Raw genomic sequence first — 18,304 nt, 5'->3', positions numbered from 1 at the left:
TACAATTGCTTCTGTGCATACTAAAGGTAGATAAGAGATCGTGTGCATGTTTTTGGCAAAATAAACAGATTTATCGTTAAAACATGATTTTGTATTTTCAGCAAATCTAATGAAAATGAACTTATTGATAGCCTTCTTACTCTTAATATAGTAGTTATCTAGGTATCTTAAAGTCACCTGGCAGTTTTTGTTACAGCCTCTGATTTTATAGCGGTGGTCACCAACTTGGAAATATATATAGCTAACTAATCTAATCAACAATAATATATGGAATGTAGTTAGCTAGCAAGCCAACTAGCTAGCTATAGTTGAATAACTATATATTGAGTCAGTGGTTCATCTTCCAAGTGGCTAACTATGAACCCCTTTTTAAGTTTGTGTGACTTAAACATATATTCTAGAAGTTACCCAACCATTCATATGTTAAGTAACCAATAAGTTAGCAAGCTAACCCTACCAAAGCGTTAGTTAGCCGCTACCTGCTTAGCAAGCTAGCTAATACACTGCTAATAAATACAAAAAACTGGTTAGCCACTGCAGTTCAATCTAGCTAAAAGTTAACATTCGCATTACTACCGCCCGTGCAGCAAATCAAACACCAAAATTACACGTTAACTGATTAACTGTAGGCATGACAAGATGACATTTTTACAATCATAAATAAAAGTAGCTAACGTTAACTAATAGGAATAGGAAACCATGACAGCTAGCTGTCGCAGTTAACGTTAGCAAGTTAGCCAAAGAGTATAACTAACTCAAGATAAACTAGAGACAGTATTTAATTGCATATTTCCGTTAAGGAACGCCTACTCTGTGAAACGCGTGTGTGCAATAACTCAATTCGCCCTTGCACAAATATTTTTTTCCCTCACTTTGGTAAAGTCTTCAAAACCTAATCCACTCTGTTAGCTACAAATTATAGTTATGGATACAGAACTGTATGGAGATACAAATATTTAATCGGCCAAAATTTATATTGCTCAATCTTCTCCCACAGCCGGCCAATGGGCTTCCTCTCATCACCATATTTGGTAGTGAATGAAAGCCCAACCGGATGTTACATTTATACATCCGGTGAAATATCTGTCTCATTGTTCTGTATGTATGTTGGCGTCAAACAATCCCAGTGGGGCAATGACCCTATCAAAAATACTCACCCATCAACACCGGGGCTGTATTTCCTCGTCTTCCAAGGAGTTCCAGTCCCCGAGCTAACATGGTTGTCATTAGTCCAGTTAGAAAGCAAGTAATTAATCCCATAGGTGCTCGCCTTGTTGTCACTTTTCCTTCGGCCTGGATGGTGAGTGTGGTTATTTAAGGGTGATGGTGGGTGACGCTTCACACAATTATGTTGGAAATTGTACTGGGGGTGATCCTGATGATGCCTTTGATGGTGGTGGAATTGGTTGACATTATTATGCATGCTTTCGCTGAAGCTAAAAAACAGATTGGCACATCCAGGGCTTTTATTACTATTTCCCGTTACATTGCCACCGCAAGTCCTTCCCAACGAGCAGTTCGAAGATGGACTGTCCGTTCCAGATTCCGTCTTTTGGGGCATTCCACTGTCTCCCAACAAATCTGTCGTTACACTGTTACCGTTCGCGTTGGACGGGGTCAATATGTTCTGTACGTTGCCTTTGGGTAACGTTGACCCGAAGGAGGAAAATGAAGTGCCGTGATTAGTAGTACGGTTTGAAATACAGTGATGGCTGCTGCTCAGACTAGCAGTGGTGTTAATGCTATTGCTCGATGCCGCAATTTTTTTATAAACGTCCAACGCTGGATAATTCACACACCGGTTGTGGTTCTGATTATTATGATGTTGACCGGAGGTCGCTCGTACCTGAGACATCTCCCAGATTCGCATCCATGATGCGTTCGCAGGTCCTTTCTGCTCGGGCTGATTCCAAGCCACCCTCGGATCCATTCAACTTTTTTTCGGAACCCCCTTCAAGCAAATCAATGTGCCCGTTAAAAATACACTACTGCCCTGACTAAAGAAATGTGATAATAACCCGTGTTACAAATACAGAGATAAATGGTAACGCCAAATGAAGACCATTAGAAGACCGGTCCTTTTCAAACAGCTAGCTGAAAATCGCTAGCAGAAGTCTACGGTGATTCAATATGGCGTATTCTCTTCAAACCGAAGCGCCGTGCGCATGTCTGTAGGATTTTAAACGATCGGTTTGAACACACCCCGGTCGTCCCTAGTTACCACAGCCACAAAGTCCTAAACCCTCGCCTATTTCTACAATTTCTCTTCTTAAAATCAGATTTTAAACCTAACCTTAACCACACTGCTAACATTATGCCTAACCTTATGTTAAGACCAAAAAACGTATTTAAATTATTTTAGTTTTTTTAGATATAGCCAATTTTTGCTTTGTAGCTGTGGTAACGACACACACCTCGCTCTCAGCTGCCACACAATTTGACTCATTACAAATCACCCAATACTGTTCAAAGTAAATATTTGAAGAATTTTTGTTTATGTTTATGTTTATACAGCAAAATATGTATTATGAATAATTCAATAACAGCACCCAGTATCATAACAGGAGTAGACAGCTAAGATAAAGTTAATTTGAAATAAGTAATCAGTCAACATGGTAATGAGAAATTTGAATAACCCTGGCAAAATGTTGGACAGCCTTTGTGCATGACAGATTGGCAATAAAAAAAATACATTTAATTGATTACATAAAGAAACAGGTCGTTTCATTTGGAGCATCCCTCTCAGAAAATACTTATGTTTAAATGACTTCCTGGTCCTTGTAGAGGTTAAAAAATATATATATATATTAAAAAAAAGAGAATGTATTACCACAAGCTGGGTGACTTTTTAATGTCATTGATCCTAGTCTCTCCCTGAATGACCCTGGTAAGCTAAGGAGCTCAACAACCCATTTTACTGCTTGCTAACAGCTCAGTTCAGTGTGAGTCAAAATGCAATGCTGTCCTAAGACCACAAGGAATTCACAAGGTGAGCTCTTACCTCAGACAAATATGTTGCTTGGGGCAATGGGTGTAATAGCTTGAGTCTTGAGAACACTACACACACAGAGAGAGATGGAGTCCACAGTGCAGTTCAGCATTTCCAATTCTGTTATGTCATGAATGGAATCAAAATGAGTATAATTGAAATGAATCCAATGTTTCAGTAAAAAAATAATTGCTGCCCAATTAAAAATATACTATCCTCACTTACAGGATTGATACTATAAACTACATGTGAAGACAGAGGGCTGGGAAGGAGACGGGGAACACGTAACTAGAGGTGTTCGTCATTACACACGCAAAGAGAGAGCGATTCCAGACACCATTTGCAGTCAACCCTACACACAGCCATCTTCCAGCCCATTAAACTCTGTAATGGAATGAGGCAAGCTGGAGCCTACTGGCAGCACCTTCTGTACTGTGTGTGCGCTCTTTGCATAATGTCTGCTTCCCTCCCTGCTCACGTGCTGCATGTGACAGAGCCAAGGAAAACCCCCAGAGCAAGAATGTCAGGTTGAGTATTGCTCACTCCCTCACTAGCCCACTCTCTCTCCCTCCATCACTATCTTTTCACTCTCCCTCTCTTTTGGTCTCTCTATGGCAGCAACAAGCTCTGGGTGATATACTAATCCAGTGGACTTACTGACTGAATGGAGCATTTCTCTCATTTGTATCTCTGGTTCATAACCCCATTTTCAGCCCTAAGGCTGGGGTCGCCTCACGAAGTGTGTGTGTGTGTGTGTGTGTATGTGTGTGGTGAAGGGTTGGTTCATCCTCAGTGCTGCTAGCACTACAAATCATAGGGGAAGACTACAACACTGCTCACAACAGATTCCTCTGACACACACGTGAGTGCACGAATATACAAAGAGCTAGTTTCTTCCACAAGCAGTGAAATTTGTCTGTCTGCATTCCTGTGTGTTGACAGTAAGTTAATTCTCAGTCCTTCTAGCACTGGGTTGTCTCACCGGGGAAACTAGAGCTCTACTGACAGATTGTGTTTTGATGGTTGGCTCATTCTCCGCCTGCACGCAACAGAGAGGGCGAGAGATGCACACACTGCTGCAGGGAGTTAGGGGAAGGGTAGAGGTTAGGGGATGTGTTGAAATGGAGCTGAACCTTTGTAAGATGGATTGGTTCTGTTGGTTGGTCCGCTGTGAAAGTATCGTAAAAGTAATAGTCGCCACATACTATAGTAAATCTCATTGCGGGACATAACCAAGTTGGTGAGAGCTGAGGTGCAACCATGTGAAAAATATATCCAGCCACTCTTGGAGGATTTTTTTTTCTCAATAAAATAAATTGCCTCTACTTGGCATTGTAGCCTCCATCAGGGCATGTCTAATAATCTTGTCATTGGTGTTGTGGTTTCTGGAGCTCTTCATATCTTCTCAGTGAATAGAATTGTCAGTACTCATTGTGTTCATCCTTGTACGTATTCTCTTGAGGTAAACCCAAACAAACAAGCAATAACAAACCTAACCAGACCCCAGATGATGTAGCATAGGGTCACAGCTCGTTGCGTTGGGCTGTTGGAGGTTGGATCGTTGTAGTGAATCATTATAATACAAATGGTATCAATGCCTTCCTGGATTTGGGGTAGTCTTCGAATTTCTGAAGGTACCACCTAGAGAGAAGGAAAGACAGGAGGACATGAATTCACTATTATAGTATTACAAGTGTTAAAGGTGTAGTTCACCCCAAACCGTGTGTGTGTTTCCTTCCTACCTGTGGTGAGCGAAAGCTCTGCTGGCAAGAACAATGAGAGTGAAGATGGCGAAGGATGCGCTGTGTACAGAATGAGCCGCCAGGGCAAATCCCGCCCACTCTGTTATCTCACCAAAGAAGTTTGCTCCAGACACATATTCAAACAGCCCACCTACAGGAGAGAACATAAGACAGGGTACAACCAGTGATGTACAGTATATAAACCCTGGATTGCTGATGCTATGTATTGACCAGTGAAAGGCTTTGAAGCCACCGGTCAACTACACTGCTCAAAAAAATAAAGGGAACACTAAAATAACACATCCTAGATCTGAATGAATGAAATATTCTTATTAAATACTTTTTTCTTTACATAGTTGAATGTGCTGACAACAAAATGACAAAAATTATCAATGGAAATCAAATGTATCAACCCATGGAGGTCTGGATTTGGAGTGACACTCAAAATTAAAGTGGAAAACCACACTACAGGCTGATCCAACTTTGATGTAATGTCCTTAAAACAAGTCAAAATGAGGCTCAGTAGTGTGTGTGGCCTCCACGTGCCTGTATGACCTCCTTACAACGCCTGGGCATTCCTGATGAGGTGGCGGATGGTCTCCTGAGGGATCTTCTCCCAGACCTGGACTAAAGCATCTGCCAGCCCCTGGACAGTCTGTGGTGGATGGTGCGAGACATGATGTCCCAGATGTGCTCAATTGGATTCAGGTCTGGGGAACGGGTGGGCCAGTCCATAGCATCAATGCCTTCCTCTTGCAGGAACTGCTGACACACTCCAGCCACATGAGGTCTAGCATTGTCTTGCATTAGGAGGAACCCAGGGCCAACCGCACCAGCATATGGTCTCACAAGGGGTCTGAGGATCTCATCTCGGTACCTAATGGCAGTCAGGCTACCTCTGGCGAGCACATGGAGAGCTGTGCGGCCCCCCAAAGAAATGCCACCCCACACCATGACTGACCCACCGCCAAACCGGTCATGCTGGAGGATGTTGCAGGCAGCAGAACGTTCTCCACGGCGTCTCCAGACTGTCACGTCTGTCAGATGTGCTCAGTGTGAACCTGCTTTCATCTGTTAAGAGCACAGGGCGCCAGTGGCGAATTTGCCAATCTTGGTGTTCTCTGGCAAATGCCAAACGTCCTGCACGGTGTTGGGCTGTAAGCACAACCCCCACCTGTGGACGTCGGGCCCTCATACCACCCTCATGGAGTCTCTTTCTGACTGTTTGAGCAGACACATGCACATTTGTGTCCTGCTGGAGGTCATTTTGCAGGGCTCCTGCAGTGCTCCCCCTGCTCCTCCTTGCACAAAGGCGGAGGTAGCGGTCCTGCTGCTGGGTTGTTGCCCTCCTACGGCCTCCTCAATGTCTCCTGATGTACTGGCCTGTCTCCTGGTAGCGCCTCCATGCTCTGGACACTACGCTGACAGACACAGCAAACCTTCTTGCTACAGCTCGCATTGATGTGCCATCCTGGATGAGCTGCACTACCTGAGCCACTTGTGTGGGTTGTAGACACCGTCTCATGCTACCACTAGAGTGAAAGCACCGCCAGCATTCAAAAGTGACCAAGACATCAGCCAGGAAGCATAGGAACTGAGAAGTGGTCTGTGGTTATCACCTGCAGAACCACTCCTTTATTGGGGGTGTCTTGCTAATTGCCTATAATTTCCACCTGTTGTCTATTCCATTTGCACAACAGCATGTGAAATTTATGTCAATCAGTGTTGCTTCCTAAGTGGACAGTTTGATTTCACAGAAGTGTGATTGACTTGGAGTTACATTGTGTTGTTTAAGTGTTCCCTTTATTTTTTTGAGCAGTGTATATTGGCACTGCCCAGAAGAATGAATGGCACCCCCTATCAGTCATCTAGTGTATATATATAAATCATTTGGTAGAATCACAGGAACAGTCACGACAGCAATGTGATTAACCAGGCCCGTGTCGCATGTTTATCACCTGCGCCAGTCAAGATTCCATTGATCCAAGGTCTGGGTTTTAATCTTAGCAGACGTGCTTATCCAGACCGACTTACAGTAGTGGGTACATACATTTTTGTACTGAGCAGCCAACAAGTGCTCAGCACGTGGGAACTCCTTCAAAACTGTTGGAAAAGCATTCCAGGTGAAGGTGGTTGAGAGAATGCCAGGAGTGTGCAACGCTGTCAAAGGGTGGCTACTTTGAAGAATCTAAAATATATTTTGATTTGTTTAACACCTGTATGGTTACGACATGATTCCATGTTTTATTTTTACAATGTAGAAAATAGTACAACTAAGAAAAACCCTTGAATGAGTAGGTGTCCAAACTTGACTGGTACTGTGTGTATACACTATTTTTCCCACCCAATACGAATGTTTAGTGGTGAGCACCAATATCGATAATTAATGTAATACTGATATGAGCATGGCATATCGTGATATGGGTTTATCCTTGCTGTTAACCTACACTATTGTGTAAAAGTAAATTCATGACTGTTCCTGCAGTCACAGAACATCTACTTAGCATACTTAACAGCCTGCTGAAGGGCCATCAACAGGCTTTCCATTGTTTTCAAGCTAGGTTAGGCTCCCAGAACATTCACACCTGGCCCATGGAAAATCAGGAAACGGTTATCTGAACTTCAAAGCCTTGGAAGAGAAGTCCACACAGTTGCAATGTTATTCATTCAAACAGATGTGTTTGATAAAATGCAACTGATTTCAATATAAATTTTCCATATCCGTGCCCATCACAATTTTATTTTTTATCTTGGTCCCAGATGTTTGTGCTGTCTTGCCAATGTCTATGATCATTCACTGGCTTGTTAGTACGAAAAAGTACAAATGTATGCACACACTATTGTAAGACGCCCTGTACAAGAGCGTCTGCTAAATAACTCAAATGTAATGTCAAGGAGTTGGTTATAGAGTACAACCAGGTCTGGGACCAGGTTATAGCCATTGTATTATGATCGTGAGCTCTATCAAGATCTATCCACCTAGGCTGCAATACAGAAAACCCACTTCTGATACAATTTCACACACTTGATTATTTTCATCAAGACCATTCACATTGTGGTTGGATAATTGGAGAAAGAGATCCCTAATATGATTTTATAAACTGCCGTTAAGTAAATCATTCAATAGAGGCATTATTACAAAAGGAAGCAAAACACTACTAAAGACAAATGTTAATCTACCCGTTTCAATTTCTTCAGGTCAGTTTCCGGTGAAACTGTAGCATTGTATTTCAGATCCTTTCTCACAGTCTCTGGCTTCAAACCACTTCTAAGTCACTGAAGGTTGATCTCAATTTTGAGTATTAAGGTCATAGACTGAAATACGGCAGCATAAAAAATAATTCATAAACAAGGCACTAAAGACCATAGATGGCTTCAGTCCCCCCCCTGCTTGAACACAGACTGTGTACAGCCACTGCCTTCACCACCACTCTTCTAAAACATCATGTTTCTCTGGATTCCAGGAGTGCCTGCAGGGCGGCAGGTAGCCTAACGGTTAAAAACGTAGGGCTAGTAACTGAAGGTCATTGGTTCTAATTGGTGAAAAAAAAATTGTCTGTGCCCTTGAGCAAGGCACTTAAATAACTAAAATGTAAGACTTTTTCCATACGGTGTGACTAGACTTGCTGCATTCTTCTGTCTCTACCATAAAAAGCTTTATTTCTACAAGGCTTTAGGGTGGACAGGTTTCAACTGGTTCATCAGTTATGAAGGGTTCACCTCGGGCACAAGGTGATGGTTTCAACCCTCTCTGGTGTGTCATAGTGACACTACTCTCTGTAACCCTGGATTTAAAATAGAATACTGGATCCACCCTCTGGAAAGAGTGAACTCCCTGTTTTAAGCAACACTGAACATCAGTGTGCTACTATGGTTGTAGCTAGCATAGACACATTTCACAGCCATTATTTACAATGTGTTCAGCTGGCTGTGAGAGAACTGATGTGAAATTGTTACAGCATGCTGTCCAAAACGGTCATGGCGTCTGATCAGTGGAAAACCTGTCTCTCTCTATATCGCTCTCTGGTAGCAGGTATCTTACCTGTTGGTATCTTGTAGCTGATCTCTCCAGGCTTCCGTAGGTTCCTCAGGATGTGGTCTGAGTGAATGTTCACCAACCAACCCACCAACCATAGCGCAGAGCCTGAAAATCAACCAATGGGGAAGCTGATTTATAATGACAGTGTATATAAGACAACCAATGAGGTGAAAATGAGGAAATGTAAGGTATGTTTTGGATAGCATGATGTGGATAACTCTAGAACGAGAAGAAATTCATGGAACATATTGAAATAGACAACTGTGTAATTTGTGAATGTGTGGTTTATGCATTAATACAGACCCTATGCTGTATGTCATGTCAGCCATGTCTCTTACCTGTGATAAAGCAAGGGCTGGTAACCCAATCAGCAGAGTACTCTGCATAGTGGCTCAGGTATCTGACCTGCATGTAGCCATTATAGATGCAGAACACAAAGGCCAAGGCGAACGATGCAAATGGTGTAGATTTCCCTCCACGAATTAAAAATGGATAGATGAGAGATCTAGAAGAATATAAATAGAACTGATGAATAATAATTTCCCCACCAGTTGTCTAGGATGCATGTGTCTCATGGCTGGCAATGCACTGCATTTCAGTTACAACGTTGGCACATCATTTAGCAATGTGTTATTACAATTGAGAAATCAATTGCATATGAGGGGGTACTCTGGGCAGAGCAAAATGTACTTGGTTGTACAGTAACCAAAAAACGTTTGAGAACCACTGACCTAGATATGACAGTTAGTACTTTGTATGCATGTGAAGTACAGTGTTACTTTGTCAAACTATCTTCTAACCATTGGGTCTTACCTTTGCACATAGTGGCAGAAGTACATGACCAGCAGTAGCTGATTGGGAAGATGAGTGGTTTTCGCCGCAGAAGTCCACAGCACAAGGCACAGTGGCACCAGAAAAGCAGGTAGTTCCTGCACGAACCAGGCGAATTTGACGTTGACGGGGAATCCATATCTGCTTGTTGCGTATCTGCCATAGGGGACATTCTCAAATAGTAATGTTATGAAGGTACAAGCAGCCATGAAAATCATGAAGTATGCCAGGCAGTCCAAAACATACAACTCTTCTGTCTCGGAGGCGAAAAGCTTTGAAAGAATACTGTCCATCTTTACCAGATAAGCTGCAAATAGTGTAAGAAATTAAAATTGTATTCAAAACAATGTAAATAAAATGAATGTATCCAAGGCAATAATGAACACATATGTCACTTGCACAAGTATGCGTACTGCGATCATCTCACTGGTCTGCTCAGTTCCATGGTCCAATCATAAGGATAAATAAAGGAGCCTGACTCCTAATAAACCAATCGAGTCACTTTGTTTTGCATCGTCATTATCTAGCCAATTGAAAATGGATACAATGTTATTCAACTACAAGGTGTGTTCAGGAGAAACCACCACACTGGTAAAAATATGAAATTACAGTAATTTTAGATGAATTCCATTACATATTTATGCAAACTGCTGTTAAAAAAAATAACAATAAAAAAAGTATATAGCCATTGCCCCTGGGTTCCTTAACTGGCGAGGAATAAGCCACGGACTATATCGTTGATCAGACATTGTTTGGAGGAAGGGGCATTAGTGCATACACAAAAAAACACATCATTTATCACTGTCTGACTAGCTCCAAAACGAAAACATATGAGTGTGTTTTTGGTTTTAGTTGGCCAAAATGTTGCACTGATATTTTCTATTTCTCAGGCTAATACATCGCCACCCATAAACTGGGGTCCTGTCTCACATGTGTGCGTCAGAAGATGAAACAGAACACGAGTGCAGTACCATTCGCATTTCAATCACCCTGTTAGCAAAATACATTTAGCTACACCAGAACGTTGCTTCGCAGGTTCATATTTAGAGTAGTGTGTGTTTCCAAAATGGGAAAGAGAAGTCGACTGAGAAAGAAGGAGCATCAAAATAATAGCAAGCCTGGTGGAAGAGATAACCGGGACAATGCTGTAAGTTTTGATAGCTCTTCATAGCTAGCCGGCTAATTTAGCGTACTGTAGCTAACTTGCCTAGGTCACCTCAAATTACTGTATGCCGAGTCAAAGAGATTTAATTTCTCCCCAGCAACTTTGATTTGATTACTACTGCACAACTCGTTGACATAGCTATGTGTAGCTAGCTAGCTATTTTATCTTGGTCCCAGATGTTTGTGCTGGCATGTCAAGGAGTTGGCTATACAGTAAAAACAGATCTGGGACCAGGTTATAGCTATTGTACTATGATAGTAAACTCTATCAATATCTATCCATCTGAGGCTGCAATTCAGAAAACTAACATCCACTTCACCCCCATCCATTCCTCTCCTCCCATGTCTCCTATTCGGTTCCCCCCTCATCTGCTCTCCACCCAATGTCGCCTCGCGTCTTCCCTCTCCTCCGATGTATCTGTCCTGTAGGGTTGGGGTGCAGGCTACGCTGACATCATCAAGGAGAACAAGCTGTTTGAGGCATACTACCAGGAGCTGGGCCTGGTGCCCGAGGGGGAGTTTGACCAGTTCATGGCGGCTATGAGAGAACCGCTGCCCGCCACAATCCGCATCACTGGATACAAGAGGTACGGAAGCTACTAAGCTCGACCTCTGCCAAGTGGTCACTAGGAAGTAAACGGGTCCCCCCATGTTCGGTATTATCTAAATTTGTCCAATAGAAACTCTTGTTTGCCAGATGTTTTTTGTTGGGAAACGTTTTGTTACAGTGTGCACTAATAAATACATCAATGGACTCTGGATCATCTATGGCACAGATGGAAGTGGTCTTTCTCACCCTGTAGGTGAGGTGACAAACTGTTAGTTGGAATTGACCACTGTAGATGTTTTGTAAAGGGATGATGATTTATACACTCCTACTCTTGTTTTAGCCTGGTCCCAGATTTGTTTGTGTTCATGATAATTTGACACGACAATGACCATAGGGGGGGGTAGCGAGACAGCAGACACAGGTCTAGGACCAGGCTACTCTTGCTCTACATCAGGATTCATACTTATGAAGATTGCTTTCCAAAACACCACTCTATTAAACCTCTAAGTGTATTAAAAAGGGTTGTCCCCATGTACTTCCTGACGGGTAGGTAGCAACACATCCGCCACCCTGATCCTCAACACTGGAGCCCCTCGGGTGCGTGCTCAGTCCCCTCCTATACTCCCTGTTCACCCACGACTGCGTGGCCAGGCACAACTACAACACCACCATTACGTTTGCAGATGCCGGAGGAGGTCAGAGACCTGGCCGGGTCTGAATTGTGTCCCACCAACCACTCTTTTACATTACTGCTACTCTCTGTTTATCATATATGCATAGTCACTTTAACCATATCTACATGTATATACTACCTCAATTAGCCTGACTACCCGGTTCCTGTATATAGCCTGGCTACTGTTATTTTTCACTGTCTTTTTACTGTTTTTATTTCTTTACCTATCTATTGTTCACCTAATACCTAATTTTTTTGACTTAAAAATCGCAATGTTGGTTAGGGCCTGTAAGTAAGCATTTCACTGTAAGGTCTACACCTGTTGTGTTTGGCTCACGTGACAAATTAACTTTGATTTGATGTAGCCATGCCAAGGAGATCCTCCACTGTCTGAAGAACAAGTACTTCAAGGAGATCCAGGAGGTAGAGATTGACGGGCAGAAGATAGAGGCTCCTCAGCCTCTGAGCTGGTACGTCTGCGCACACACACAAACACACAAACACACATACATACATACATACATACATACATAAAGGGTCATCTGCTGTAATTGTGTGTGTGTGTGTGTGTGTAGGTACCCAGATGAGCTAGCATGGCACACCAACATGAGCAGGAAGATCCTGAGGAAGTCTCCTCTCCTGGAGAAGTTCCATCAGTTCCTGGTCAGCGAGACCGAGTCGGTGAGGAAGTCTTGAGTGTTATTTAAGAATTAGAAAGTAATTTAATAGGATCTCGATGGTTTCTTAGCTGTATGGCTGCCTTACGTACTGTGGTGTTTCTTTCTCTACGTTGGGCTCTACAGGGTAACATCAGCAGACAGGAGGCTGTAAGTATGATCCCTCCTCTGCTGATGAAGATTGAGCCCCACCACAAGGTAAACAACACACTGGACGCCTTTCTGGCCAAGAACTGCTTCCATTTCGGTCCTTAGACCCTAAATCTGGGAACATTATAGTGTAACTGTGTTTTTGTGGGTAGATTCTGTTCCTAGACCCTAAACCTTGGAACATGTAAAGTGTAATTGTTTATTTCTGTGGGTAGATTCTGGACATGTGTGCTGCTCCTGGATCTAAGACGGCGCAGTTGATTGAGATGCTCCATTCTGATATGGACGTACCCTTCCCAGGTAACCCGCACGCACAGAATCAAATCAGTAGAAAAATGTAACAACAAACATCTGATGCATTGGCGTATCTGAATTGTGGCCCAGTGGAAAGGGCTGTAAGTTGCTGAATGTATCTTTTCTGTTACTTTGTGACAGAAAAGATAGCGGTTAAGAGCATTGGGACAGTAACCAAAACACTGCTGGTTCGAATCCCCGAGCAGACTAGGTGAAAAATCTCTGTGCCCTTGAGCAAGGCACTTAACCCAAATTGCTCCTCTAAGTCTCTGGATAAGAGCATCTGCTAAATGACAAATGTGAAACAATGTAACAAAGCATTGTAATCCTGAACATCCTCATCTCCCCCCTCTTTCTTTCTCTCCCTCTTCCCCCTTCAGAGGGCTTTGTGATAGCCAACGACGTGGACAACAAGCGTTGTTACCTGCTGGTGCACCAGGCTAAGAGACTGAACAGCCCCTGTATCATGGTGGTGAACCACGATGCCTCGTGCATCCCCAGACTACAGATAGACACGGAGGATGGACAGAAGGGCACACTGTTCTACGACCGCATCCTCTGCGACGTCCCCTGCAGGTGAACAAAGAGTGAACCTGTATAGCTGAGAGAAGCAAGTAAATAGTGATTGAGAGAAGTAGGGGAGAAAGGTGGGGGGGAAAGGAAAATCTTGGATTTTGGTATTCGACAGTCAAAACTAGACGTGTCGACAGTATGGAGAGATGTCAACCTCACGGTTCTACCCTGTGTCTTATGATTCTCTTCTGTCTGATTTATGATTGGTTGCTGTACTGGGTAGGCTACTGATTGTTTTGTTTTTATTAGGGGAACCAAATGTGACTATAAGAGTGAGACAGGAGAGAGAGCGTTCTCCTGTAACCACATTGTAGGATTGTCTGTCTGGGAAGGCTGATGTGTAGTTAGATGTCCCAGGGAAGCTGACAAACTCTAATTTTGGATTTTCTCAAGTGTGTTCCTAAAAAGTAAAGTATTCTGTGTGTGTTTCTACAGTGGAGATGGCACCATGAGGAAGAACATTGACGTGTGGAAGAAATGGACCACCAGTAACAGCCTGCATCTCCATGGGTGAGGAGAGAAAGAGGGAGCATGTGTGTGTGTGCGCCTGTATATGTGTGTGTGATAACCTGTGTGTGTCTCCAGTCTCCAGATCCGTATAGCAGTGCGTGGTGTGGAGCAGCTAGCTGTAGGAGGGAGGATGGTCTACTCTACCTGTTCACTCAACCCTATAGAGGACGAAGCTGTCATAGCAACGCTACTGGAGAAGAGTGAAGGTAACACACACGCATGCATGCACACACAAATACAGTGCCACACACACACACACACAGGAGATAACTGCCTCTGTCTCCCTCTTTGTCTATCTCTAGGTGCGTTAGAGTTAGCCGATGCGTCAGTTGATCTCCCAGGGTTAAAATGGATGCCTGGAATCACCAAATGGAAGGTATATAACTGTTGGAACACATGACCGCCACCTCATGCCTATTAATCACTGCTAGTGACTACTAGAGGTACTTGATAGGCCTGACAGTCTAGCCACTACAATAGTCATGATATTCCACCACCGTGCCAGTTTGACTACAGATTTAGCCCGTTTTATAACTGAGTCTTTTGCGCTCTCTCCCATCCCCCTCCTCTCCCTCCAACAGCTACCTCTCACACACACTTAATATCTCTCACCATCTTTCCTTCCATCTCTAGTTGATGACTAAGGAGGGTCAGTGGTATAAGGACTGGTCCGAGGTGCCAGTCAACCGCCACACACAGATCAGACCCACCATGTTCCCTCCCACAGACACAGAGAAACTGGCCAATATGAAGTTGGAGAGATGGTACATTCACCTGCGTACACACCTGCACACAAACACACAGGGCCCCACTTTATTTGGTTAGAATATGCCTAAAATGTCAGTCATGACAATCATGTACATGTATTTGCTACACCTGTGCACACAGCTGCATACCTAATCCTAATGAGATGAAAAATAAAAGCTGGACAGACTTTCAAATCCCTGTGAAGTGTTGTTGATTTGATTTCTACCAGCAGAGGGTGCTGTTGCATCTAATTAATCTTTGTATATACCGTGCATACGTATGTGTTTATTCAGTATGAGGATCCTGCCCCATCACCAGAACACGGGAGGCTTCTTTGTAGCTGTCCTGGTCAAGAAAGCCCCCATGCCCTGGAACAGAAGATTCCCCAAGGTATACACACATGTACATGCACGGCCACACACTCACGGATAAGCCCACATCTCAGATGGAATGCAACACCATCCGGTAGCTCATATACCAGAGAGAGTTCACTTTAACGGGAACTTATGATCCATCTTTCTCCAGTTGAGGAAGGAGCAGTCATCCAGCTCCTTGCCCCAGCCAGAGGACTCTCCAGTGGGCACCCCTCTTCCTGAGACGCCCTTGGAGGATGGAGAGAGAGATGGAGGGAAGGAGGCAGGAGAGGACTCGCCCAAAGAGCCAGAGGCAGGCGATCAGGCCAAGGAACCCAACGTGTGTGGGTAAGTTGAGAGAGAGAGAGAGAGGGGTGGGGAGGAAGAGTGTGTGTATGTATTCTGACTCTGTTCTGTGTTCCAGGCCTCCTCCCAATAAAAAGATGAAGAGGCATGGTTTTAAAGAAGACCCCTTTGTCTTCCTCACTGAAGACGACCCTGTCTTCCCCCCAATAGAGTGAGTGTGTTTGGTGGTTTGTGTAGCCTATGTAAGCAGCTGCTCGATAGCAGCATTATCTGTACAGAGGGGACAATGTTTTGACCAAGCATAATGGTATTACCATTACATGTTTTGATTGAGCCCTGGTTATTGATCTATTTCATGAATGTGTGTTTTGCAGGTCATTCTATGACCTGTCTCCAGACTTCCCAAAGATAAACGTTCTGACCAGAACCCACGAGGGGAAGAAGAGACATCTGTACATGGTCTCCAAGGAGCTACGCAACGTCATGCTCAACAACAGTGAGCGAATGAAGGTAGGAAGGTGTGTGTGTGAGAGACACCTGTATGTTCTCTAAGGAACAATGTGGCGCTCTGCCTAACAACAACTGTGTGTGTGTCACTGCCAGCCCATCAAGGGGAGTCCAGCTAACAGATGGGACCCTTTTCATCCCAAATCCCCCTAGTACACTCAGCTCCTGCACAGGTGGCAGTGTGTGTGCATTCAAGCAGACAGAGGGAACCCCCCCCCCATTCCGCTCTTAGTCTATTTCCCCTCCTCTCCTTGTCGCTCTCCCCTCCTCTCCTCGTCGCTCTCCCCTCCTTGTCATGCCCCCCTCCCCCTTTTCACCCTTTCCTTTTCCCCCTCCTCCTCTCCCTATGTATCTCCCCCTCCTTTCTGATGTTGTGATGTTTAGACCTGACCCAGGTTCAGATCAGCCTCCAGGTAAGCAGTAGTAACAGACGGTTCCCAGAACTGCACACATACTGACATACAAGCAGCGTACTTAACAGGGTTCTGGCTCAATGATGGGAGAAAGTATTTCGTTTTCTTAGAAGCAATGGTTTATTTGAAATGGCCATCTCCCAACTGGAGCAATTTGACCTAATAAACAAATATTTGCATAACTTAAGGAATCTAGAAACTGTCATCACTATTATTGAAACCAACAATGACAACGTTGAAATGAGAAGCAATTGTAAATATGTTGCTGAAACAGTCATTCTCAAGTGTAATGATTTCATTATTTTGTGAGTTTTGCAGGTGATCAACACAGGGGTAAAGGTGTGGTCTCGCAACAGCGACGGGGAGGAGTTTGGCTGTGCTTTCAGACTAGCCCAGGAGGTAGGTGCATGCACACACACGCGCATTCATTCCTTACTCTCCTCGTTCTGCTCTCCTCGTTCTGCTCTCCTCGTTCTGCTCTCCTCATTCTGCTCTCCTCATTCTGCTCTCCTCCTCCAGGGTATCTATACTCTGTTCCCCTACATCCGCTCCAGGATGATCACAGTGAGTGTCGAGGACATTAAGATTCTACTGACTCAGGAGAACCCGTACCTCAGCAAACTGGAGGAAGACGCTCACCAACAGGCCAAGAAGATGGGTGTGTGTTCTCAACTGGAAAGCAATGTGTCTAAGGCCATGTTGGGTGTTGGCCCATTCATGTCTGTATTACTAGTAAGTACTTCATGTTGTCCTCCTCTGTGTTTCCACAGGAATGGGCAGCATTGTGTTAAAATACCGGCCTGACAAAAGGTAAGTGTCCATTTTGTTTGCCTGTCTGTGTGTGTTATATTATCTGTTGAATTCACCCTGACCTCCCTCTCCCTCTATCGCCCCCTCTCTCCCTCACCGTCCTCTCCCTCTCTTTCCTCAGTAACCCCGATGGTCCTCAGTGTCCTATAGAGCTGTGTGGCTGGAGAGGCAAGACCTCCATCAGAGCCTTCGTGCCCCGCAACGAGAGGTTCCACTACCTCCGCATGCTGGGGGTCGAGGTATTCAGAGACAAACAGGGGCAGGGACCCAGGGAGGAAGAGAAGGAGGTGAAGGAGGAGGTGAAAGAGGGGGAGACAGAGAATGGGAATAAAGATGTCAGCCCAAAACAGGAATTGAGAGGTGAAAATCGAGGTGACGAGCACCTGAAAGGAGATGAGAGGGAGGGAGGAGGGGAGAATTTGACCAGCACCTGAGACGAGTAGAAGGAAATGTGTAACTTAATAGTCTTAACAAGTTTTCCTCTCTTTGGCTGCACTGATGTTAATGAACTGGAGGTCATCCACCATGTTGTCACCCATGTTTTTGCAGATGGAGAAGAGGAGTTGAGAAGCCACTTTAGACTAGTAAGATACACGGAGAAGGGAGGAAGTGGAGCTGTATGAGGTTGAGCAATGCTGGCCAGACAAGAGCTAGACCAAACATGAGAGAGAAGAGGGGTGTTGGGTAGCTCAGTAGTACTTCTAAACCACTGCCATAGCAGAATGGCCACCCCTCCTAGACAGGGCATGTGGACTCTTCCATGCTCCCCCAGACTTGGTGTGCTTCAATGCTTTAGTGACTTTTATTTTCTATTGCCGGTTTTATTTTAACAAAACTCAACTCCACTGGCATAACATGGAGAGAGTGTTGTTTTTTTCTTATTGTGCATGTTTGAAAGTTTCTCTTAATGGCCATTTAATTTTTTTATCATTGTAAGTAAGAAGAAAGGTGGAATTGATTAAAAGTATTAAATTCA

The 18,304-nt window shown here is 44.1% G+C and overlaps 3 protein-coding genes across 4 annotated transcripts in view; 1 reads left to right on the top strand and 2 right to left on the bottom strand.

Annotated features, from left to right (window-relative positions):
- LOC110496469 (terminal nucleotidyltransferase 4A) overlaps positions 1–2,306 on the bottom strand; it is a 25,412-nt gene extending 23,106 nt beyond the window's left edge. The window contains exon 1 of the mRNA XM_036953049.1: positions 1,847–2,306. The gene's annotated coding sequence lies outside the window, so the exon portion shown is untranslated. The remainder of the gene's footprint in view (positions 1–1,846) is intronic.
- LOC110496470 (RNA cytosine-C(5)-methyltransferase NSUN2) lies at positions 1,122–18,304 on the top strand. Of its 2 annotated transcripts, none has more exons than XM_036953048.1 (19): positions 1,122–1,300; positions 11,195–11,352; positions 12,354–12,458; positions 12,564–12,669; positions 12,792–12,863; positions 13,031–13,115; positions 13,490–13,685; positions 14,118–14,192; positions 14,268–14,398; positions 14,495–14,568; positions 14,826–14,956; positions 15,233–15,329; positions 15,465–15,640; positions 15,717–15,809; positions 15,973–16,108; positions 16,837–16,917; positions 17,038–17,176; positions 17,289–17,328; positions 17,450–18,304. In XM_036953048.1, exons 1-19 carry the CDS (start codon positions 1,217–1,219, stop codon positions 17,760–17,762), a joined length of 2,292 nt encoding a protein of 763 aa, XP_036808943.1. In that variant the 5' UTR covers positions 1,122–1,216; the 3' UTR covers positions 17,763–18,304. The 2 variants fall into 2 exon arrangements, with proteins under 2 accessions (XP_036808943.1, XP_021428072.2); XM_021572397.2 differs by lacking the exon at positions 1,122–1,300 and adding an exon at positions 10,526–10,748.
- Positions 3,094–10,035, bottom strand: srd5a1 (steroid-5-alpha-reductase, alpha polypeptide 1 (3-oxo-5 alpha-steroid delta 4-dehydrogenase alpha 1)). The gene is made up of 5 exons (XM_021572400.2): positions 9,584–10,035; positions 9,109–9,275; positions 8,774–8,875; positions 4,732–4,882; positions 3,094–4,630 (listed from the first exon to the last, which is right to left on the bottom strand). The coding sequence occupies exons 1-5, from the start codon at positions 9,892–9,894 to the stop codon at positions 4,564–4,566; spliced, it is 798 nt and encodes a 265-aa protein (XP_021428075.1). The 5' UTR covers positions 9,895–10,035; the 3' UTR covers positions 3,094–4,563.

The sequence above is a fragment of the Oncorhynchus mykiss genome, chromosome 18 (genome assembly GCF_013265735.2).
Source record: "Oncorhynchus mykiss isolate Arlee chromosome 18, USDA_OmykA_1.1, whole genome shotgun sequence".
Lineage (NCBI taxonomy): Eukaryota > Metazoa > Chordata > Actinopteri > Salmoniformes > Salmonidae > Oncorhynchus > Oncorhynchus mykiss.
Note: the sequence above shows the minus strand (reverse complement) of the source record. Positions and strands in the feature narration are given on the sequence as shown.